The 25999-nt window shown below is 33.6% G+C and overlaps 1 protein-coding gene across 1 annotated transcript in view; it reads right to left on the reverse strand.

Moving 5' to 3' along the window:
- Positions 1–5514: 5514 nt before the first annotated feature.
- LOC129224669 (protein ABHD18-like) overlaps positions 5515–25999 on the reverse strand; it is a 63258-nt gene continuing 42773 nt past the window's right edge. The window contains exons 8-12 of the mRNA XM_054859212.1: positions 25504–25642; positions 23803–23892; positions 20963–21067; positions 17683–18119; positions 5515–5860 (exon numbers count right to left, since the gene is read on the reverse strand). Coding sequence (XP_054715187.1) covers positions 5755–5860; positions 17683–18119; positions 20963–21067; positions 23803–23892; positions 25504–25642 — 877 coding nt within the window. The 3' untranslated portion in view covers positions 5515–5754. The remainder of the gene's footprint in view (positions 5861–17682; positions 18120–20962; positions 21068–23802; positions 23893–25503; positions 25643–25999) is intronic.

Below are 25999 nucleotides of genomic sequence, written 5' to 3' on the forward strand. Positions count from 1 at the left end.
ACTCGAGTCGGTCTTCTGCTGGCACAGCCCAAGGAAGACAAATTTCGCCGCACAGTCCTACCGGACACGTCCCTCGTACGTCCCACATTGATTTCTGCGGTTATTTGACGCAGTGTTGCTTGTCTGTTAGCATTCACAACTCTACGCAGACGTCGCCAGTCTCGGTCGTTAAGTGCACGCGGTCGACCACTGCGCTGTCCATGGTGGGATGTTATGCCTGAAATTCGATACTCTCGGCACACTCTTGACACAGTGGACCTGGGAATGTTGAATTCCCTAACGATATCCGAAATGGCATGACCCATGCGTCTAGCTCCAACTAACATTCCGCGTTCAAAATCTGTTAATTCCCGTCGTGCGGTCATAATCACGTCAAAATCTCTTCACATGAACAACTTGAACACAAATGAAAGCACTGCGCATTTATACCTGTTCTACGCAATGCTACTGCCATCTGTATATTTGCATATTGCTATCCCATGAATTTTGTCACTTCAGTATATATACTTTTCTTTCAATGACCTCCAACCGGGGCGCTATTGCTTGAGCTTAGTTGAGTTTTAAAAAAATCGTGAAAACGGTTTTTGCGTCTTGGTGCAAATTTTGGCAGCGATTCATTTATGTTCCATTCTTCATGCAATGGTTATGGACCGGTATAGATCAGTAAATACATGCTACTAATTACCTGCACAATGCAGCGATAATATCATTTACTGCTAATCACCACTGATTTTTAAAAAATGCTCTTATTTAGCGGCAAGCAAATAAACATGTTTGCACCATAAAACTGAAGTAATATAGATTTCAGAAATGCAAAAAAAGATGAAAACGAAAAAATTCGCAGTCACTGCCGTTTACCATTCCACGACAGAATGGTTGCGGGCAAAAAATTTCACAGATGCAACAATATGAAAATTAAAAAATTTGCAGTTACTGCCGTTTGCCTGCCCACGGGAGAAAGTTTCCGTTCTTCCGTGTGCAGGTAAAAAACAGTAAGTGCATTCTGCTGATTACATGCAAAATGTACCGATAAAAGCAGTTACTGCTGTTTGCCTGCTCACGGGAGAAAGTTTTCGTTCTTCCGTGGGCAGGTAAAGAGCAGTAAGTACATACTGCTGCAAAAAAAGCAGTTACTGCTTATTACCATTGGTAAAAAAATGTTTTTTTATCTGCGACAACCAAATAAAAATGTTTGTACCATAACACTGTATCAATATAGATATCAAAAATGCAAAAAAATTAAAATCGAAAAATCTGCAGTTACTGCCGTTTACCTGCACATGGAAGTATACACACATATGCTTGTGCATATACTTGTAACTATAAACATAACCGAAATATACAAATATTAGGGTTGTTTATAATGGTTTTGCATCTATTTTTAACTATGACCACTTTCCTTCACCCCATGGGGTAAATGGTCATAAATACAAAGGAAAAAGAAAGTGGTATAAAACTTATTTAAATCAATATTTATTTTCCTAAAACTCAATGTACTGTGTTCTTTAATAATGCAATGTAAAATTTATGTAATTATGTATAGTGTGTAAGTGTTTAAAAAATTTATTGTATTTATTATTAACCTAAGTTGAAAACCTACGATTTTATGACCACTTTACCCCACCAGACCCTACTCTTCGCAAAATTTTGCTTCCTCGCTAATGATACGCTTATTGTATTCTGTGTTTTCTATGTTCCAAACTTTTGGAATACTTTGTTCAAGAGAGTCCAAACTTTTAACAAACCCGAAACATTTCAAACCGGGTACGCTTACACTTGTTCCAGTAGTTATAAAGCCAAAAACTGTTTCTTGAAATAGGGCGAAGAGGTTCAAAATTGTTCAGTTTTTAAGATTTTTCCCAAAATAACTCTGCTCCAATTAACAAGTCAATTTTATTAGGAGTGCTGAACCCTGAGTCTCCTAGGATAATACCTGCAGGCAATGTTACATTTGTTGTACATATGAGATGGGATGACATTTGAAATCAGTGATTTTGGAACAATAAATAAATTTTCTAGTAAAAGTGCGATTTTCATTCGAAATTAAAGTTTTTTTTTTTAACGGAGTCACTGAACTACCATTGATGCCTGAAACGAGTGTGTGAAATCTTTCTTTCCTTAAATGAAATAAATCAGCGAATGTGGCTGCAATGAACGTGCTTTGGGAACTACAATCGAGGAGAGCACATCTGACAAAATCACATTTCTCTCTACTAAGAGAGTGTGGCTAGGAAAAGTCCTAACATGTTGGACATTGGAAGAGCCATTAACAGGGCAATGTCTGCGAACTGTAATTTTGCGATTGAATCCAGCAATTCAAGATGGGGTGTTTGTTTTGTTCTCTTTCTGACTTTGTGCAATAAGCTGTTCTGCATTTTTCCACAAGTAGAAAGGAAATAACGAACAAAGACCTGTGCTTGAAAAGTGAATGAATTACCAATGTTATAATGCACAAAAATTGCAAAAACTGCAGACACAAATTTTGGGATTACAAGAAACCCTTTTTTCAATGCAAAGTGTGAGCTTTTGGAAGAAAAGTGAAACACATGTCTACATTAATTTGCAATTTTTGTGCATTAACGCGTTGGTAATTCATTCATTTGATAGAATAGAAATGTTTGGATTTACATGAATTAAGTTGATACATGGCCCCACTAAATTTCGCTTACACTTATAGGTTGTGACAATCGCTGAAACCCATGGCAACTAAGAGGGAGCTACAGGGAACCCCTGTTTTCTATTAGTTGCCATTGATTGGTGGATACAAGGGTTTTGTGCAATCTGCAAATTTTGTGTGTCAAAATGTTGTGGTCAACTCTTTGTTGTTGTCAGTTATAGTCAACTCTTGATAGCTCGAAGTTCCAAGGGACCAGCTAAAACGTTCGAGTTATAGGAAGTTTCCACAACAGTCTCAAGAGTTTGGGACCTGATGAAAACTTCAAGATAAAGGAATATTCGAGTTGTAAACTTCAAAATTCGATTGTATATTTAGGAAACTTTTTTACGATATTTTCCTGTGGCAGCCTTGCAGTTGTTTCTCTATTTTATATTTGTTTGCAATAAATTTTCATAAGAAATTCACTTTTTGCCCAAAAATGAAAAATGGCAACGAGAAAATATATTTTTGATTCTTTTTCGAGAAATTTCTAACACTGTTATTTCGGTACCATGTATTTAAAAAATACTAAATACAAGTATTGCATTCACTAGGTGCTGGAGATACTTGGGGCCCCATGACATCAGAATGCAAATAATTGCCAAGGTCTGCATGCTTTTTTGTTTTTGTTTTTTATATCATGAGCAGAGAGAAAAGTCTTTATGGCAATATAAAGCTACAGGCGACTGCATTTTCAGAGAAATCTAGCAACAGCACTGCTACCAGCCATTTGGCTGGGATAAAACAAACAAGCAAGATTACTAAAACAAAACAACTGACTTTATTTAAAGTTTAGTTCTTTTTAAAGAACGAACTATATCAGTAAAAAATTTAGTGATTTATTGCTGGCCCAGGCATTGCAGAATTGAACTGGCATCACAGAGAATAACTTTTTTTTTGCAGAATTTACAGATCAAATCTGCATATAAGCTGATCCCACTTGTACAACCTCAAAAAAATTGCTAAAAATTACCAGGTTATTCATAGAAATATAAGTTTTTTTTTTTTTAATTTCAGGTTCTCCCTTTCAATAAATAATATGTGAAAGATCCATTTTTAGTGTACGTTCCCAGTAAAAGTCACAGAAAAAAGCATTGAAAGAAGGTTTAATGCATCTTTAAAATATCGTTAAAAACAAAAAGTCAAAAATAAATAAAATAGTTAAATAAATATCTAAAAATTGGAAAGTAAAGTATTGAGATGGGGGGAAATGTTTCGATCCCCTCCCCTAAATAACTGTTGAGTGAATAGTCCGATTCGATTTTTTTTTCATTTGTTCGAAAGATCTCTGCAAGGGCACCTCATTCCCATATTTCATTTTGATCATTTTTTATTCAATTTTGAACAGTTCAAAAAAAAAAAAAATAATAATAATAATTAACATTAGCACCTATGAAGAAGTTCAAGGCAAGTATAAATTCCAAACATAGAGGCGAATTTACTTCAAACAAACTTTGTTGGAAAAAGCTTTTGAAGAACATGTATAGAAAATATCTTTTTGATTTGAACAATTTTATGTTCAATTTTGAACAATTCAAATCACTTAACAAAATAATAAAATCAACAGAGGCGGATTTAATGCACACAAATTTTGTTGGAAATAGCTCTTGATGACCAACTCCAACTCCTGTACACGAAAATTAGTCTGACCCCCACTCTGGCTCTGAATCCGTAGCTTTGGCAAAAATTTAGACAAGAAAGGAAAATGACCACTCCTACTCCTTGACTCCAAAATAAGTCCAACTCCACAAACATTGGCAGAGTTGCAGGAATAGTGAGCAATTCCGACTCTAAGTCTTTGAATTAAAAACCTTTGCTCTTATACCCCAAAATGAGACGACTATGCAGTCATGGTTTTTACTGTGAAATAATTATTGTTGGTATGATTTGTTTTTATCTTCACTTTAAAGTTTTAATTTATGTATTTAGTTTTTGGCAGAGAAATTCGGAGTCCTTTATGTTTCTACATAAAGATATGCACAGATGATTTTTTTTTATGATAAAGAAAATTATTTCTTTAAGTTGACATTTTGTTTTTTATTTAATTTTAAAAGTTATTTTTTTTTTATTTTTATGATTATTGTTTAGCAACAGGAGAAAAACAAAAGTTTTTTTTTTTTGATGTAATGTATTAGTTTTAATGAGTGTATTATTTTTAATTCTTTTCTTTTTGTTTATGGAAAAAAAAATATATAAGCTGCTTTGTTTATTGGTGCATGGCACCACTTAATTCTTATAGGCCGTGACAATCGCTGAAACTCATGGCAACAAAAAGGGCGCTAAAGGGAACCCCTGTTTCCAATACGTTGCCATTGATTGGTGGATTCAGGTGTTTCGTTCAGCACCTCTTGCGGTCAAAATGAGAGACATCCTATCAAAAATAGACAAACGTTGAAACCTTGACATTGATTGGTAAAAGCATGAGCTTCATCGGTTTAACAGAATAGTCATAAATTGTCAAGGCTCATTAAGCGTCAGTGCCATTTAATTAGGCCAGAATTGGTGCAACTACTTTATTTGTTTTTTTTATTTATTTTTAACTCATCTATTTCTTTAGATGAACGAGGTATAGTTTTATTTCTAGAAATTAGCTTAAAATAAAAAGTTAGGTTGGAAATAATTTGCCATTTTATCTAATTTTGAGAACATTGATCAGATACTAGAATGTCGATATTGATATAAGGGAAAGTAGACTAGTTTAGTTTTGGATGGAACTTCTTGTTGTTAATTGAAATTTTGTGAAGGGTCTGTTTTGGTTTGATAGCATTTTTGTGAAGGTTCCGCTAACCCTCAAATTTGCTCTGGCTTATCATAGTGCTATCTTTATTTCGGATAAACTGAAATTTTGGAATTAAGAAAGGCACTAAGTCAAGAAATAACTCCTTATTATTTCTATGTTTATAAAAACATTTTTTACAAATAATTTTATTGTGTAAAGCCAATTAAAAATTTCAATTTTGTCAGACAGATCAAACAATGCTTCATTTTTTTTCTTGTGTACTTTACACAATCAACACAACAATTATTTACATGACTATGAAGCATTCTAAAAACAACCTTATATGCTAGAAAGGTCTCTCAAGTATAATATATTTTGGTCAGGACTTGACATCTTGACCCAAAGCCATTTTTGTCTCGTCAGTGAGAATGCTTCGCCCATGGTACTTCTGTGCAGTTTTTTCAAAAGCATCTACAATTGCTTTCCTGTGAAAAGAAAACATGTGTTTAGTATCAAAAGAAATAAGTTTCCAAGGATGAAAATGATGTATCTATCAATGTCACCATGTAACTAATGAAATTGTGTCATAAAGCAAATTTTGATGAACAGCTGTATCTTCCACTATGCAGTTTTCTTTACTAATAATAAAGCTGAAAGTCTCTCTGTCCGGAGGATGTCTGGATCTCTGTGACGCGCCTAGACCATTCGGACGATTTTCATGAAATTTGGCACAAAGTTAGTTTGTAGCATGAGGATGTGCACCTCGAAGCGATTTTTCGAAAATTCGATGTGGTTCTTTTTCTATTCCAATTTTAAGAACAAAAATATCATAAGATGGGCGAGTAAATTACGAAATTATCATAACGTGGAACCGTAACATGGGCACAAGCCAATTGGTGAGATACGAAATCATCATAACATGGAACCATAACATGGGTACAAGCCAATTGGCGAAAAAATTCACCATACATTATTTGTAAATATACAGGCGAACCAAAAGTCTTTTAATTTTTCTATTACGGGCAAAGCCGTGTGGGTACCACTAGTGTAAAATAAAAATAAAAAATAAATGAAGAATTCAAGTGAGGCAGTTTTACAGATACTACAGATGTGCATGACTACATTAGAACCAAAGTTGTGAATGAAACCTAAAAATAATTCTTTAAAACGTTTAATTTGACTTTGAAACTTAATTATATACAGGAAAAGGTAAGATAATTTTCTTATTTCAAAACTAAACAAAACTCATTTTTTTAATGAGACTTTTTTGGTTTTATTAGTAAATAGGGAGAACTGGGGATAGTTGGCCAACTTTTTAAAGTTTACATTCCTTTTTTCTTGGATTTAGAGATTTCTTGTATGCAGGGGCGGCATTTCAGCGTTTTGTTTGGGGGGTCGAGTTTCTTGAACATGAACTTCCTCAGTACGGTATAAAATACGCATTGGTTGACAAGAAGTGATAATAAAATGGTTTTAATGTTAAGAATAATTAGGTTTTTTAAGAACAATTACAATTTTTACGGCCGAAGCTTTAAATTTATTTTGTAATAAGTTAACTCACAAAACATCTCGGTACTAGTTTTTATTTTTTAGTAAAATTTTAATCTGCTATTTTTTGAACAGTAAGAACAGCAAATTTTGTAACTATATTTAATCAATATCCAGTATTTTGCTTTATTGCCAGTACAGTTAAAGATGAAGGTCTTGCTTGTCTCATTGCGCTTCGAAGGTAATTCTCTAACCTCTTGACACACAAACGTTGGTTGACGTTCAGATCTCCCACAACTGGTTGTGTGCTGATGAAGAGGCTCCATTGTAGCCTTGAAATAGCTATATGATGTATTCTCGTGTTGATTTGTGCTTTATTTACGTTGGTTTTTCAATTTAATTACAAAAGTCATCTTTCAAATGACTGACCTGATTGAAACAGTCAAAAAACAATGGAAACAAGAAAGTTATGTCAAAAAAAAAAAAAAAACACATTTCCTTCACATTTCTCTCTTTAAAATAACCAAGAAAGCTTTTTAAGTTGGGCTAGTATTTATTTTGCGTCATTAAAAAGTATAGTCGCAATTCACAAAACAATTCATCTTTCCTCATGCTATTACTTATAAGTGTAATATTTTCTTTTTTGTTTTCTATAATCGAGCTACATAATATTGAACTTAAGACCAATGATAAATATATCTCATCAAATTCTGTCTCAATTTCTTGAGAAAATGAATGGATCATTTTATTCAAAATATTGATTTAATATTTTGGCTAAAACTTCAAAGTGGGTTTTGTCACCTCTTCTACATTGGCATACAGTAAAGACTGCTGTAGAAAGTTCTGTCACAAAGTTCTACACTTGGTTCAAGTATGCATTAGTGCTAAAATTACTAAGAGTTTCAATTGTCAATCCAAGAATTAAGGTTAGCAGATTGAAATTTTTATGATAGTGTGTAGCATTGTTCAAAACACACTCCGCAGTATACAGGGGTGATTGTGTTCCGGTATTTTCATCTTGAATTCCAGTATCTTCATCTTCGAAAATACCGGAACTTCTATATTTTCAGAAAAACCCACTTTAGTAAAATTTAGGGCGATGTTTAATGAAACGAAAAAATTCAAATTGAAGACATTTGGTATAAATATAAAGCGTAAGCTACGGTCATGTTTTGTAAACTGGGGGGAGGTAGGAAGAGAAAAGTGATTAGAGCTTCGACCCCTGTCTTTGTTCTTTATGGCAGTTGGAGGAATTGATCGTATGCAAATATTTTCTTTATTTTATATTCTGGTTTATGATCTTTATCTGCGTGCGTTCTGTTGTTATTGAACTAATTCTAATTATACTTTATCCTTATTAATATGCTCCTCGTAAATATAAATTAGTTTGTTTGATTAAATTTTACTAGTTAACTCTTAATTTTCATTTCGCTACTTTTTTTGTTTGATAAATTTATTCATTTGAACTTCTCATTTAAAATATGAGGTATCTGGATAAATCTGAAGATACTGGCTCCATCGATGCAGGAAAGAAGAACAAGTTTAATTGGGAATGGTTAAACAGAGTGGATTCCTACAGTGAAAAGATGGAAATATAGTGTAAAAAAATTGATAGGGCTGGATTTTGGTTTTGTGTTTCTTGCAACAAGCCCTTTACATATGCTAATGATAGGTGTGAAGGCATTATTGCAATGCAACATTCTTCTACAAATACTCATAAAAGAAACCGGGAATCATTAAAAAAATGCTGGTGTATTAGGCTTTAGTGTATTAGTAAATGAATGTAATTAATGGTTAAGGATTCAGATACAAAGGAGGAAAATAAAACATTCTTTGAAAAATTTTAAGAAATGAGAAAAAATAAAAGAAGTTAATTCCCACCATGCACATGGACATATGAAATCCAATTAAAACTTCAAGTTTTAGCCCCAACAAATAACTATGTATCTAAATTATTTATATACATAATATGATGTGTACACTGTACATACACGTAATGTGTATATATATGCCCATCAAAACACTTTTTCTTCCTGGAAAAAAAGTTCAGGTATTTTTTCATGGAGTTACAATCACCTCTGAGTATAAACTGAGTAAACAAAAATTCAAACAAAGTCATACATATTAAAATGACTTCAAATTTTCTATCAATGAAAAGGTCGCTTTCCAATAATTCTTCCAGGGGGCTTTTATAGATTCAACTCTTGAATACTATCTTCTGTCACTCAGAGATTGTCAAGTAGAGAGCTTCAAGATATATTTATTGATGTGAAAGTATTTTTTTGATGTGCGATGTTTTTCAAAAATAGCATATCTTTACAAAAAGTTTCCATGAAAGCAAATAATTCATCGAGTTGCTAAAATGTATTTCTAGTACAAGACATCAATGAACACTTGCCAGCTAAACATTAAGTTATACAATGAGCATAATATATTATGTAAAATGACATGATGGAGTTTACGCGTAAACATTGAGCAGTCTCAATACTGGACAGGCATCTCATATAATATGCACCATCATAATATAGAGTACATATATTTGAAAGATATAACTCATATGTGTTGGCTATTGAAAAAATTATTGATTCCCATGCAAATTCGTTCTTGCACGTCGGCTGGGTGCGGGCTGACGCGATTGACGTCATCGCCAATCGGCGATCGGCACGTGCCGAGTCGACGTGCATAAGACACGTGCATTGAGATGGAATGAGGTGGTGTTTGGAATGAATGAGTGAGTGAGGGTGACTATCAAGTTGATAGATGGAGATCGTTTTTGTTTTTAAGCGATTCTGTTTTTATTTTATTTTCCTGTAAATAGTTATGATTAAGTGTTCAAATAAACGACGAGTTTTTAAACATTAGTTTTCCTTTCAAAAACAACTGCTACATGGGCTTAGAACGTTGGGAAAGTTCAGGAAAGGAATTTTTTTATGTCAACAGGTTATGGGCCGTGCCCATGTTGCAATATTTCATTTTGAGAGATATATCGGCTTCGGGGGCCGTAAGGATTGAAAAATCTTATGAGCTTTTTAAAGTCTGAAGATTTTCAAGTTTAAGTTAGAAATTTTGAACATTGCTTTACAGCCATGGCTTTGCTCCCCGAAGGTTTTGAACTGCTCTGCAAAAAGAACTGGGATAGATGGAAAATAGATGTTAAGGTATTACTTCTCGATAAAGGATGTTGGAAATTTATTGAAGGGAAAGTAGTCGCTTTAGATGAAAAGGCAACTAGTCGTGAGCGTAGCGAATTTCTCCTGTTGCAGGATCGAGCTTACACCACACTTTATTATGCTATAAAGCCTGAGTTCAGACCACTCATTCAGGACACATCAGATGGCAAGAAAGCATGGGAGATTCTGCAAGCTCAGTTTGAACCAAAAACGCGAGCGAGAGTTATACAACTTTTGGATGAATTCTTTAATATCCGTTATAAAGATAACGAAGAAATGGGTCTTTTTATAGCTAGAGTTAAATTAGCTGTGAAGAAATTGTATGACGCGGGCCATAGTTTAGATTCGCTTTTTCAAGGTTTCCAAGTTATTAGGCATTTACCGCCGGAATATACCGGTATAATCCAACTAATTTACCGTTGGAGTGATGAAGATTTTGACATCAACAAGATTGCTGAGGAGCTGGTGAAAGAAGAAAGTAGACTGAAACAGGTAAAAGCCGACAATGAAAAACCTGAGGTGAGTGCTTTCAATATTACTAATAGAAGCAAGAAGACAGGAAAAGTAGTAGAAAACAAAGGAAATGCTAAATTTGTTAAAAATACGAAGGATAGAAAGTTAATAGGACCGTGTCATAGATGTCATCAATACGGACATTTGATCGCGCAATGTAAAAGTAACGTAAATCGTAATAACTTTTCGAACTTCAATGATAAATATTCGATGTTAGTTGAGAGTTACATTTCGACCTCTGAATCAGGAGCAGGTAAAGATTGTAATAGGAATCAGTTTCACTGGATTTTTGATTGTGCGGCAACAACGCATTTTTGTAATAACAAGAACTTAATGAAAAATTTTGAAGAAATTTCCGATGTAAATATGGCTTTGGCAGTGGGAAATGCTAATAGTAAAGTTTTGGGAAGAGGAACTGTGAGATTTGCTGTAAAAATGAACGGGAAAGTTAATTGGATAGAGTTAACAAACGTTTTATACAACCCAAACATGAGAAGAAATTTAATCTCCGGTGCACGTTTAGAAGCAGCCGGTGCACATTTTGTTGGTAGTAAAGGAAAAATTTGCGTGTTCTTCAATAATTGGCGAAAGCTATTTTATGCACGGAGAGAAGAGGGTTTATACTATGTAGAACCGTTTGCGTACGATACTGCAGAAAATAAACAAGTAGAAAGCCGATTTAACGTAAATGCCGGTACTGTTAAACAAACGCAAATTGTAGAAAATAAACAAACGGAAGTCGGATTTAACGTAAATGCTGGAACTGTTAAACAAAATCAACTCTCTAACCTTTGGCATAGGAGATTTTGTCACATAAATTATGATTACATCCGAGATACTAGTAAAAATCAAAGCGTGAATGGTCTTCCAAAAATAGAAAAACCAGACGAAAAATGTGAAATTTGCATTCTAGCTAAGTCAACTAGGATTTCTTTTAAATCAAATCCTAAGACCTCAAATTCTGCACTACAGTTAGTTTTTATGGACGTTTGTGGTCCTCTACCAACGCCATCAAAAAGTGGGAGTAGATATTTTCTTTCGATAATTGATGATTTTAGTCGTTTCGTGACTGTTTACACTTTAAAACGAAAAGATGAAGTTTTAAGCAAATTCATCCACTATCATAAGAAAATGGAAAGAATAACGGGAAAGAAACTTGTTAGCATTCGTACAGACAACGGGGGTGAATTTTGCAATGAAGAGTTTGAACGGTATTTAAGTTCTTACGGTATTCAAGCCCAAAGAACAAATGCTTATACACCAGAGGAAAACGGGATTTGCGAACGTTTCAACAAGACAGCTTTAGACGGGATAAAAGCAATGCTAAAAGACGCGAAAATGAACAATGAATGGTGGGCAGAAGCGTTATATTGTTTCACTTTCACTTGGAATCGAATTTGTCATAAAACAACCAAAACCCCTTTTGAAATGTTTTTCGGCAGAAAACCCTCGGTAGTATTCCTAAAAGCTTTCGGAAGCAAAGCTTTCGTTAATGTTCCAAAGCAACGGAGAAATAAATTCGAAATGCGTGCAGTGGAGGGAATAATGATAGGATATGCGATAAATACCAGAGGATATAGAATTTGGTTAAATAACGAGCAAAAAGTAATTGAAACTTGTAATGTTAAGTTTAATGAAAATAAGAATGCAGTGGAAGAAGTCCTGGACCCAATAGAAAAACCTAAAAAACGAACTCAATACTCGGAATTCCATTATGAGTTAGATGAGGAAGAAAGCGCGCAAAATCGCGATGAAGGTGGAACATCTAGTGAAGATTCAACTGAGAAAGTTTCCGAAGAAAACGGATCTGAATTAGCGAAAAGCGCGTCAGAATTGAATTGGGTTAGAAATGCAGTGCCGAGACCAGATGGAACGCGAAATGACATTTATTATTTCTTAGAGGGAACGAAACAAAGATTTAGATCATGTAATGATATAGAAAAATATTGCAAAAGTAAAAATTTAAAATTCGAAAAACAGCTGTTTGATTTCAGCGGAAAGAATGTTTTTTCGGGAAAGATTAAATTTGCAAATGATACGGAACGCGAAACTGAAAAAAATGAAGCGAACATTGTTGAGGTGAAAATTCCGACAAGTTTCAAAGACGCTATAGAATCCGAAAATGCTCAAGATTGGATCGAATCCATGAACGACGAGTTAAATACGATGAAAGAAAGAAAAGTTTTTGAGTTAGTTGAGAGACCGCCGAACAAAACTATACTAGGAAATAGATGGGTATACAGCGTAAAAAGGGATGTAAATAATCGAATTTCAAGATTCAAATCGAGGTTGGTAATTTTAGGTTGTCAACAAAGGAGAGAAGATTTTGACGCTATTTTTTGCCCAGTAGTCAATTTTTCAATTATTAGACTATTTTTTTGTATTTTGGTTTGTTTTTATAGTTGGAAAAATTGTCAAGTAGACATAAAAAACGCTTATTTATATGCCGAATTAAAGGAAAGTATATATATGCACCAACCCGTAGGTTTTTGTAAAGATAAAAATAAAGTTTGTCTTCTGAAAAAGTCAATCTACGGACTACATCAAAGCGGAAGAAACTGGTATATAGAAATCGAGAAAGCATTAAAAAATATTAATTTCATTAAAGTAGAATGGTGTAATTGCGTTTTTAAAGGACGAAATACCATCCTATTACTCTACGTAGATGATATCGTAATATTCGGAAAGGAAAACCAGTATATAGATGAAGTCATAAAAAGTCTGCGAAAAATTTTCGATCTGAAAGTCCTCGGAGAAACGAGAAAATTGTTAGGGATCGAATTTTGTCAAGATCATAAAAATTTGTATTTGCATCAACAAAGTTACATAGAAGAAATTTGTGAAAAATTTAAAGAATATAAAATCCCGATAACTTCTTTACCCATAGTAAAGGGAACTGTTATTTCAAAATTAGATTGCCCAAGTTCGAAGTGTGAAATAGAAGAAATGGAAAGAATTCCCTATCGAAGTTTGCTCGGTAGTTTAGCATTTTTAGCAAACCGCACTCGCCCCGACATAACCTACGCGGTAAATGTTTTATCGCAAGTGCAGGAAAATCCCGGAATCAAACACTGGGAAATACTACTTAAGCTTCTAGGTTACGTTAGGTCTACCAAAGAATATAAGCTGAACTTGTCCAAAGTGCGAAACATTGAAATGAAAAGTTTTTCAGATGCCGACTACGCTGCAAGTAGGGACGACAGAGTTTCATTGGGAGGAATGATAATTTTTATCGACGAAGTTCCTATTGTGTGGAAAACAACGAAGCAAAAATGTGTGAGTCTGTCCTCGATGGAATCTGAATATATCGCACTAGCTGACGCGGCGAAAGAGTCTGTGTGGCTGAAAAATGTACTAGCGGATAAAAATTTGAACTTCAGTCTTGGAGATTGTACTTTATTTTGCGACAACAAATCGGCAATTGATTTCACGAAATCAAGTGTAGAAAATGCGCGAACGAAACATATAGACGTTAGATACCATTTTATTCGCAATTTAGTAAATGATGAAGTTTTTAGTTTGAAATTTGTTTCTGGGAAAGAAAATGTTGCAGATTTGTTTACGAAGCCACCTACTAGATTGGAGTTGAAGAAATTTTGTGATAAAGTGTTTGTTTGAATGTGCTTTCTTTTGGAAAGAATGACTTTTCCGGACTTTACGTTTTGACCAGCGAGATGCTGTGTGATTTTTTGAGATTCATTGACTTTGAACTTTTTGACTTTATTTCAAAGTGAACTTATTGAGCTTTAGTTATGCTAAACTTTTTACTTATTAGATTTTCTTCAAATTTTAAATTTTTTTGATTTAATACTGGTGATATTTATGTATTGTGTTTTTGAAATGTTAGTTACATTTGCAATTGATGTTTTTGATGTTGTGAAAGTGATAGTATGTTTGAAGAGTGATTTGCACGGGAAGGGGGCCGATGTTGGCTATTGAAAAAATTATTGATTCCCATGCAAATTCGTTCTTGCACGTCGGCTGGGTGCGGGCTGACGCGATTGACGTCATCGCCAATCGGCGATCGGCACGTGCCGAGTCGACGTGCATAAGACACGTGCATTGAGATGGAATGAGGTGGTGTTTGGAATGAATGAGTGAGTGAGGGTGACTATCAAGTTGATAGATGGAGATCGTTTTTGTTTTTAAGCGATTCTGTTTTTATTTTATTTTCCTGTAAATAGTTATGATTAAGTGTTCAAATAAACGACGAGTTTTTAAACATTAGTTTTCCTTTCAAAAACAACTGCTACATGGGCTTAGAACGTTGGGAAAGTTCAGGAAAGGAATTTTTTTATGTCAACAATATGAAGAGAGAGATTACTTCTTTAGTTAAGGCAAACAATTATTCTCCATCAGTTTTTACTGTTCTGAAAATGCAGGCAAAATTCAGGTTATCTAAATTGAATTTACCCATTTTTTATTATTCTTAGTGAAAATTTTGGGGGTGCAACCGCCCCCTCTCGCTCTCTCTATTTGCCGCCCCTGCTTGTATGTTTTGGGGACTTTGTTATGATTTGCCTTTTTCTGCTAAGATTCTTCCTCTAGAGTCTTTTTGATTGGAGTATTAAAGAGTTATTTGCTGTAGACCTCTTTCGTTTCCACCCTTTTTTTGATCTGATCCTCTCTAGCTTTAGGATAAGGTCATTGATGATCTGGAGAGATGCTCAGAGTCGTCTGTGAGTTTAGCTGAGACATAGCGCTATCTTCAGTAAGAAACTCTAAATCTGAATTATTGAATGAAGTAGCAACTGAATCTGCTCTATGACAGGTACATCCAGTTTTATGCTGCCGGGGTCCAGGTTGCTGCTGGAACAAACAGCATCACTCATAGATCCAGATATCCCAGAGTCTGATCGATCAGTGATATAACTTGGCATGAAGTCACAGTCCTAAAAAATGTTTGAATTGCAGAGAAACACATCAGTTCTTTTGAAACTATTCATAATATTTAAGAGGTTTGCTTCCTGTGGAAAAGCAACTGTTACCCGCCGTTGGTACGCCGTAAATCGTTACTGGCTTTCCTGGATTCTCCATCCAAGAATCCCAGGCCGAATTAACATAATTTTTCAATGGGCCATGCAGACTCTTATCAAGAGGCAGCAACTTATGGCTACAATGTGGTGCGAAAGATACTAGTGTTATTATTATTTTTATAGTAGTGTAGTAGTTTCCTTACAAAAATCAAGCCCTTCTATTGACGTGAGAGTCGTAAATGTCTAGTAAGAGAATCGGAGGTTTTTCTTTGAACATCTAGTGTTTTTAGCGAAATTCTTCAAGAACTCTGGAAACATTTCAGCTGTCATCTACCCACTAAGGAATGCAGCATTACAACTGGTGCGGTTTTCCTGTTGTTGTTTTTCTCCTGTATTTTTTCATTTCCGGAAAGAAGAGCAGGTATGCTGGCAAATGTATAAGCATGTCTGTAAAAATTGATCAGCTCAAGAATAGTGTAACTAATGCAATTGTTCCATTAAATTGACAATTTACAGAATTTAAATTTCAATTGTTTAATGTTTGACTCTAAAAACTTAGCTTGGGGCAAATATACGAATTCACTCACTTACCCCGAAAAAAGTTCACCTACTAGCCCCAAGTCGTCATATTGAAATCAAGTTACGCTGGTTTGAAAATGGTTTCATTAAATAATCCAAATGGTTGCGTAGAAACATAAGTTTTGGTAAATTATTCTATTATTATATTATTTATAAGAAAATAACTAAGGATGAAAAAATTACTTAACACTGTGAAAAAACAACTTTCTCTTGTGCAACACGTTTAGTTTGGCAGATTTCACTAAAAATACACTGACTGTAGAGAGGCATCTACGCGGTTACATGACAGCTCATTCAGGGCTGTCAAACCAAAATCGAGAAAATTATTTAACATTTGCACATTTATCCCTTTGCCTACTATCCCTAGTCTCCCCTACTTATCTAAAGTTATGTTTTATGGAACTTTAAATTTCACATCAGATAGATGAAGCCCCCATTTATCTATTCACTGAATAAATTGATTTCTGACATTTTTCATGACCTCTTCTAACATAGAAGTGGTTACGCTGTCAATTTCTGCCCTGATGTTAACCCTCAGGCCTTGTAGGGCCCTTGGACAGTTTTCATAATGCAAGATACCAAAACACCCCACAAAAAATCACAAAGGGTCAAGTTGGGGGTGCGGAAGAGACACACCAAATCATCTCTCATTGAGATAAGGCATTTTAGGAAAAATTTCCTCAAAGCAACTAATGATGTTCTTGAAGTGTGAGCCATTCTCCTTTCTGATGAAACCAAGTCTCACCTAAATCATATTCATCGAATTGCAGGAAAAAAGGAACTTTTTTCAGTGTATGTGGGAGGGGGGGGGGGGAGTGGCGTTGCTTTTTTGATGTGATTTTTATAACCTTGTAAAACAAAACTTTAGATGTGTACCAACATCATTTAAAAAAAAATATGATTCACAAAATGGGTTTATTGAGTTAAGAAAAAAAGAAGTTATTGTGCAGCACCTTGTATATTGCACAAAATATCAATACATACTTCATTCTTCAAAAAATTAAAATTATGCAAAAAGTACTTTTATCAAAAATAGCTTTTGAAAATATTTAAGTTATAACTGATATACAAGCATAAATGATGTGTGGTCATTCAATACTCTCAAAGGACTAAACGAATGAAACTTTGATCTATTACTTCCCTAATAATTCTACCTTAAAGCTTTCTTGTTCTTGAGTTCGCTTTTTTGATATTTTCATGCTTTTCAGGTGCATTTTAACTTCGCTTGAATCAAGTTAATCAGCTTTTCAGCTAATCAATCAGTAAGTTAAAAATTTCAAAAGTAATTTTGAAATTCATTTTTAATTTTGCTGTGATGGCACTATTAGGAACATATAATGAAATATTTTCCCAATGCTTGTTTACCTTTAATAGGTTTAACTAAAGATAAATTTTATTGTTTTTCAAGGTTTTTATTTCAAGCAGTTTTCTAGGCTTTTTAAAAGCATATGAACCATGGTTAGGGTTACAATCTTATGAATAACATATATTATGAGCAAGAAATTTTGTTGTTAAATGCAGAAAGGTCCTAAGTAAAAATTGAAAAACACATAAAATTTGTCTTCATAGAAAAGTAGTTACCTAAAGACACCATGATTGAATAAAAAGGCAGCAATATGACCAGTATCTATATACCGAACTTCACAACCGTTCCACAGATCCCCGATTGATTTGATTCCATCTCTGGGAACATACGCATCATGCTCTGCTGTCACAACAATGGAAAGGCTGGGGTCAACTGGCGAAGTAAAGTTTCCAAGATGGGTGCACTCATCCATGACGCCCCTCATGAAATTCAGAGCCTCCAGTCGGGAAAAGCCGGCATCTTTTTTTGACTGTGAGTTAGATGAAGAGTCTGAGACGAAGGAATTTTCTTCCCTGGAACTCCGGACGGCATCATCCATGAACATCTGTGCCTTTTGCTCTTCGGAGACGTATTTTTTCTCAAGTAATTCCATCCTCTGTAAGCTCGAAGGGTAGTTGCGGGAAAAGTGTATACCTGCTCGAAAGGCATCTGACTGCAAAAAAGAGAGAAGTTATGAGGGTACAGCTCTCAAAAAAAAATAAATAAATAAATAAATAAATAAAACTAAATGCTTTTAATGAGTATAGAAACAAATGTACGATTCATGCAATGAAAAAAAAATGTACTAAAATAAATTGCCTCAAAGAAATAACCTCTACAAAGCATTTTAAGATGAAATACTGCATGTGAAAAAAGGAAACAGCGCTAATTTTTTATTTTCAATACTAACAAGTTTTGACTGATTAAGAATGTTTCCGAGTATTTTTTCATAAATTCCCTTTATAAAAGATTTTCAAAAGAGAGTAAATAAATGATTTCACTATATTAAGAGTTGATTATGAGATAAACAAGCTGAATATTAATCGTCTACAAAAGAAAAAGAATCATCCCCGTTCTAGCTAGATAACTGTGGTAAACATGAAATTAACAAATGAAGGGATATGATTTAGTTATTTAGGTTGTATCAAGAATAAAGATGGAAGAAGTTTGAGGTCTTAAATTAATCACAGCAAACAAAATAAGTTGCTTTAACTTCAAGAGAAACATAAATGAAAAAAAAAAAAACTCTATTTAGATTAAATATTTGGAACCACTTCATAGGAATTGTCATACTCTGAATTCATAATAAAAGCAACAATTAACAAAATTGTAATCGTTAATAAAATTAAATTAAATCACTTATATGGTTAATTTTACTGTTGTTTATTGGTACCTACACAAAAAAATGCATAAAAAAAAGCACTTTCACAAAAATATCATAAAATTGGTTTCTTTAAAAAAAGTGTTTTCAAAAAATGACACATTCACAAAAATAATTTTAAAAGATCACAATTGCTACAAAAAATCCACATTTTGAATCAGAAAATTATTGGGCAGCTTGAAACAAAATTTATGGATGAAGTAGAATGTTGAACTGATTAATACGAACATTAAAATGGGTAGAACTTTTTTTATAATGTTAAAAATATTAATCAGGAAAAGCTACCTCTTTGAAATATTACAATATACTATGGATACTGCAGTGAGCTAGAAATCAAGATTCAAGGCAAATATTCATCACCTGGCAATCTAGTTTTAAAAAGTGGCTTCCCCCTTCCCAAAAAAAGAAAAAAATTCCCCAATTGCCAACATTCCCCCCCCCCCCCCCCTTGAGTTTCCAAGAAAAAAGAAAATCCTTTCGTCAACTGGAAATATGAACCAAACCCAACATGATGGAAAACAATCTATCACTTTGGAAGTATTTCCGAGGATAAACCCTTAGTTTCCCTAAAAGGGGGGAAAAACCTCATAGAATTAAGGACTAAGTGGTGGGTAGATGAAATCAAATTTCCATTCTTTCCCTAGGCTCGTTTTAATTATTTCCTCCACAGAAAAAATCCCTTGATTGGCAGACAATCCACTAAGAAGTTGGGGAAAGATCAATCAAGGTCGATAATTTTTTGGTCGAATAGATGAATGAACTTCGTAGTTTTGTGTTTTACTTCAACATTTCAGCTACATTTGAAAGGCAGTTGCAATATTTGGCCATTCGCCAGATGGAAGTAGACAAGATGCTTAAGCGCATAAGTTTCTACAGACGACAAAAGTACAAAGTAGAATTGGTTGTTTTTTCAATTGCAAACTGGTGAAAATAAATTTTTTAAAAATTATTTTAAATAATTTTCTTTAGAAATGAAAATGAATACTTAAATTTTAATCTTATTATCATTGCATTGGATGCTAATGTACTAAAAATGCTAACTATTTCCCCTGTTACAGTTTAATGAAGATTTTTCATTTTGTAGTTTCTTTTGTTTGGAAAATCAAGATTTATATACTTTAAGTTTTGACGCAGTCGTCATAATTGGTCATTCACAAGATGGAAGTAGACAAGGCTTTTAAGTGTTCAAGTTTCCAAAAACAGAATTGGATATTTATTGCTCTGCGAACTATTGAAAATAATGCAAAATGTTTGTAGGGATTTTTTATTTTGTTATTATTTTTGTTTGGAAAATCAAGATTTATGTACCTTAATTTTTGACAGTTATCAGGAGATAATTTTAAAAAATTCATCTTATCATCATTGCTTCAGACACTAACATGCTAAAAACTGATTTCATGTAAGTTATAGTTTCCTGAGGATTTTTAACTTTTAAATTACTTTTATGCAACTATTTAAAAATTTATTTGTTATCTTAAATTTTTCACTTACTAGTCATATTTCGTCATTTGGAAGATGGGAGTAGACAAAAGTCTTAATTGCCTAAGTTTCCAAAAATAGAATTGGATGTTTGTTGCTAGCTATTAAAATAAACATAAAATATTCCACCATAAATTGGGGGGGGGGGGGGATTGGACTAATTATTTTCTTGAATAGTGAGCTTTTATCTGCAAAATTGTATCTTATCCTAATTACTAATGGGCTAATGAACCATATGACTATTTCATCTGAAATGCAGCTTTTTTGCGGCTTTACTATTTTTTTCTTATATGTTTATGATTTTCTTTTTTTCTTTCATTTTTTTTTTTTTCGGAAAAATTCAAAAACCTATTTTAACCATTTGTACCTCAAAACTCAAAGAAACTAATAGCCACTTATAAAACTTCTGAGACAAGACCTGTACAGTGATATACAGTCCAGTTATGAAACTCAAAGTATACTACTGACACAGACACACAAACTATAAGCAGTATCATTTATACTTTTATTTTTAACATGGAATTAAAAATCATAGGAAATGAAATAGCTTAAAAAATAATTGAACATGGAAGTCATACATAGTAGCACAATAAACTCAACATACACAGGCCAATTCAAAATTAATAATTATTTTCACAATATAACAAATAAGGTACCTGTTCTGGAGAATGAAGCATTTTCCAGATCTCATCTTGGTAGACATGGTCAGAAGAATACTGATTCTGTAATAGAGGCCAAGGTATTCCAGCACTCATAACGCCCTGTAATGAAAAAAAAAACTTACTCCTTCATTCAATTCGTTATGTTTTTATAGAAATGATGTGTGCCAATGAAAGTATCAAACACCATTATAACCAGAAAATTAGAGACCAGACTTCTGCAGTGGGAAGGTAAAGAGCAGTATTTACAAAATTGGGGTTTCGAGATACATATGTGAAGAAACATGCTTTGGATTCTATACTAACAATAAAGAAATTTTGGAATTTGATGTTTTTTTGTCCTTTATTTTCAGCAGAAACATAATATCAAGCTTGTACAAGAAGCTTAAGTACAATGTATTACAAAAATGATAAAAAATGGAACCATTTGCAGATACTGCACTTTACCTTCCAAAGCAGTCTACATGTAGGTACTTTCCTTACAACCGTGCATTATTCAACAGACAATGTAGGCATGTTCAAAAACTTAAGCAACAGAATTGCAAACTATGTTAAGAGCAGGAGTCTAATAAGAAAATGACACATCTAGTTTTAAGGAATAAATCATAAATCTCAGACTTTTGTCCGAAGCTTAACAGTTACCCTGCTGAAAGATAAAATGCCTTTCAACAAAATAGTTGTGAAAGTGCATTTACATCCCCGTTCTTCAGAAGTTAGTTTTATGTAACTTTATTCATTCTTTGGGATTGTGGAGAATTATTAGTACCTAATACAAAAAGAGATACGTATGAAAATTATTTACAACAAGTGGCTATGTTGAGAACCTATGAAAAATTTAAAAATTATCCCAAGGACAAATCATTCAGCATATGCAATATGCATGTACATTTTAACCATGGAAATCAAAAACAAAAACATCTGTTCATTTCTTTATTAGAATTACTTGAAACATACACAGAAGAAAAATGTTTGTTGTATAAGACTGGCTAGAAAAAAAGGTTATAAAAAAATTTCAACTAATTTTTTATTCTAAATAGTCTTCATTAAAAGTATATGGGCCATTTTGGCATGTTCTTACAGCCTTTTCATGACTTTCAACAATTCCTCTTTTTAAATTTCATTACCATGGCTTCTTGCATCTCCTTTCAAGTGCATCATTAGTTTGTTAAACAACAAGCAGCCAGGCGGAACACAAAATAGACAAGACGGGAAGGTGGCTGAGGACAGGACTCAATTTTTGGCCGAAAAGTGTTGATGGTGTGTACAGCTGCCTTTTCTTCTAATCATTCTTAATGCTGTTTTTTCTCATGGTTTTTAGTATTCCAATTTGTTCTTCTATCAATAAACAGCTCTCAATAGGGTGTCCTCTAAAAAAAGCTGTTGCTTTTTTGTTGTTGTTGTTGTTTTTCTTCGCGGCTCATAATTGTTCACTCCTTTCTTTGGTTGTCTTCAATCAACTCTCTATCCTCCGCAAAGAGGTTATACCACCGAAAAATAGAAATACAAGACATAATAGCACTATAAGCTAATTTTAAAATATTGAGAGAATCTGTTGCACTTTGTGGAGCAAAATTCAATCTCAATGGGTTTGTTATTTTTATTTATCATGAAATTATGATCCTGACCACTTTAATTTTATCATACGAAATGCTACCAAACAATTCCACGTTATCTGATGCACTTCACCTATTGCAATATTCTACAGCCATTAGGCTCCAGAATTAGCAGATCTTGTCATCAAGACTTTAGGAGGCATCTAAACCTTTTGAACTCTGCACTTCATTACACACGACAACAACATCTGATGCACTTGAAACTTTATATAAAGAAGAGGATAGAAGTAATTAGTTTTTAAAATTTCATTAAAATAGAGTTATGTGTACCAATTTTATAGCCAGTGTTAAAACTTTCGAGGCAGACTATAAATATTTATGAATAAAAATTTTTTAACAAAATTTTTAGGTGTTGAAAAAAGGAGGGTGGACTTATACACAGGTTTGTGGGGGGGGGGGGGAGGGAATTAATTTATTGTTTATGAAGTTGACAATATCAATATCTTAGAAGGGAACAAATAATTATCTAGAGTTCATACAACTAAAAATTTGATTTATTTCAATTAAAGATTAATTTCATCCCTGAAACTTACTTATCACAGACTTTCTTGCTGTTTAGAATTTAAATATTCATAAAGCTCATTTAATTGAAAGGCTGATAGTGCTTCTTCAGCAACATTGTACATATACAGTCGAAAAATAAACCAAAATGGCCTCTAAAATTAATTCATCTTATCTAAAAAACAATAAATAGCATTTAGTGTAAATACAGTAGGACGGAAATTGCAAATGTAGTTCATCTTAGTAACCTTTTTCGTGTTCGAATCCACAAGGTTCAACTGCATTTAGATTCTATGCCTATTAGCCATGATTTATCGAAATCTGGAACAAAAAAATCAGCAGAGAAAGGCAATTAAAATCAAATACAAAAATTTATTTTTTTGCCAGCATTTTGATTAAGAAGTTAGGGGGTTGACTATTACAAGATTCAACTTATACAGTGGTGCCCACCTAGGCCGGCATCATGGTGCAAACTACACCATTGAAATTTTTAGGGCAGGGGATATTTTGAGGGGTATTTTTCTCATTTGGGGGGAAGGCTCTTGCTGTTGGGCAGGGGGTCTCTACGATATTGAGGGGTGGTGCTCCTTTGCCCTTAGGGGTGTGGGGCTCCCTGACTTAAACATCAGTATATATGGTACTTTAGCTACTACTAAAAAAAGTTATTCCTGTAATCCATGGAAATACAATACACATTATACGATAAATATTTTTAAAAATCACCTCAGTGAAGACACATGAAGCTGTCGTCCATGACAAACAAGGAACAATTGGTAAAGGTTTGTGCCAGCTGCATCCCGCAAGAGAAGCCATCTAAGCAAAAAAAGTTACAAACTAAGCACAGAGAAAATTCATCATGCATAAATACCAAAAAAGGCAATTTCATATTAGCAGTATGTGGAGCAAATTATTGACTTTCGTTTTAGTTAGTTAAACAACAAATAACTTTTAATAAGAGCATAAGATGATTATTTCATTGCAAAAAAAAAAAAAAAAATCCCTCTACTTAATGTGGAATCTGATATTACAATGGCTTTAAAAAATGGCTATTAAAAAATTGCTCACTCCTTTCAACAACGTCATAACTCGAAAAAACTGGCTTTTACAAGAGCGATTTTCAAAATTAAAAATAAGATATGTAGCAACTATATTTCAAGACACTGATCGAACTTTTCCTATGCATAAGGTCTTTTTCAAGAACATCTGGCGTTCAGTGGCATACACAAGGGGATCCTATAGCTCTTGCATTTTTTAAATTGACTATGATTCTATGTATCTTGTGCCTGATGGATCAAGCAAAACCAAAGATGTGACATTCTTAAAAAGAACATTCTGAAAATACTTGATAATGAAAATACCACACTTTTGCTCTCTAATGGCAAAATATTAAGCAATAGAAGGTCTTGCAGAGACATGCTACGCATTCATGGCAAAAAATCGCTAATTTTTCAGACATGACATTTTTGAAAGGAGTGAACGATATCTGAACATCAACATTTTAAAAAAAAACTGTAGATAAGTTGTAATGCACTAATTTTACTATGTTTCAAAGTGCAATCATATACAACTCACTTACATCAAATACACATAGGCTCGTCATTTAGGGGAATCAGGAGGGGGAAATAGACCCCCACCCTGGATTTGATAAATCAATTTATCTTCATATATGTGGCCATGGGTTATTTTTTTTTTGAAATAATATGCATTGAGTATAGACGTTCTTCCATACTTAATTCATATTGTGATACAATGGCCCCTTATATCCAAATATATAGAGATTAAAAGCCAAAGTTTGAAATTAGGGGAGGAAATGGGGTGGTTTCCTTCGGTCAAAAGTACTACTTTTAGTCATTGAAATGGATAGAATGAGCAAAAAAAAAAAAAAACATGGACCAAGAAAATACTTTCATTTTCCCAACAGTTTTTTTTAAATTAATTTTTTTAAATGTCCAATTTTTCAAACAAGGCGTGGTCTTGATGACGTCACAAATGATGCAATTTGGCACATCTTTCTACTACGTTTCCACGTTATGATAATCAAGAAGCGAATTAAAATTGCTCTCTATGCTTGCTACCAGCCATATTGTTGCCAATACACGTGAGTAAAGATGCGAATTAAATATTTTGGACCGTGAATGGCAACAATGAATGGTATTTCATCATTTGTGATGTCATCGGCAGAAGTGTTAAACGATGAAAGAGCACCGATTTAAGTATTTTTTAAAAAATATTAAACTTAAACAAATTATTTAAAAAACTGTCAGATTCTATGCTTTTAAGCATGCTCTTTCCGAAAAACCTTTTAAAATTTTGAAAACGACCCCATTACAAGTATAAGCCTAAAAATGTCTCTTTTGTGCAAATGGATTAATCAAGCGGCCAAAACAATGCAAAAAAAAAGAAAAGAATAAAAGTCATACATACATGTCCACCCATGGATATGCCGGAAATGCCAAGTGGCCCAAATCCTTCTCTCTCACACCAGTAGAAGAGAGCCAGGGATTCCAGAATCAGACATCCTCCCATCACAAAGATGTCAGACACATTGTGCAAGCTTGAACGCCTGGAGAAAAATCATATTTCAATTCTGGGAGCACAGTGCCAGTCAAACCCAACTATAATGAAAATGCTGAGGACCAAACAAAATAAAACACATCACTTTTACTATACATGCTCAAATTTTAAATTGAAAAATTCTTGATTATTGACTTTGTGAAAAAGAAAATTAAGGGAGATTTGTCAAGTAAATACTTATGAATCAAAATTATCTACCTCCAAAACAGACAAAAGCTTAGCTGGACCTTGACACAAATTAACAAGGGACCCTTAACCTTACTTTACCTACTAACAAGAAAACCTTATCCCATGGCTGCCCATCTTCTTTTGGTGGCCCTGCTTCTGAATGTGCATAGAGATGGCA

Source organism: Uloborus diversus, chromosome 6 (genome assembly GCF_026930045.1).
Source record: "Uloborus diversus isolate 005 chromosome 6, Udiv.v.3.1, whole genome shotgun sequence".
NCBI lineage: Eukaryota > Metazoa > Arthropoda > Arachnida > Araneae > Uloboridae > Uloborus > Uloborus diversus.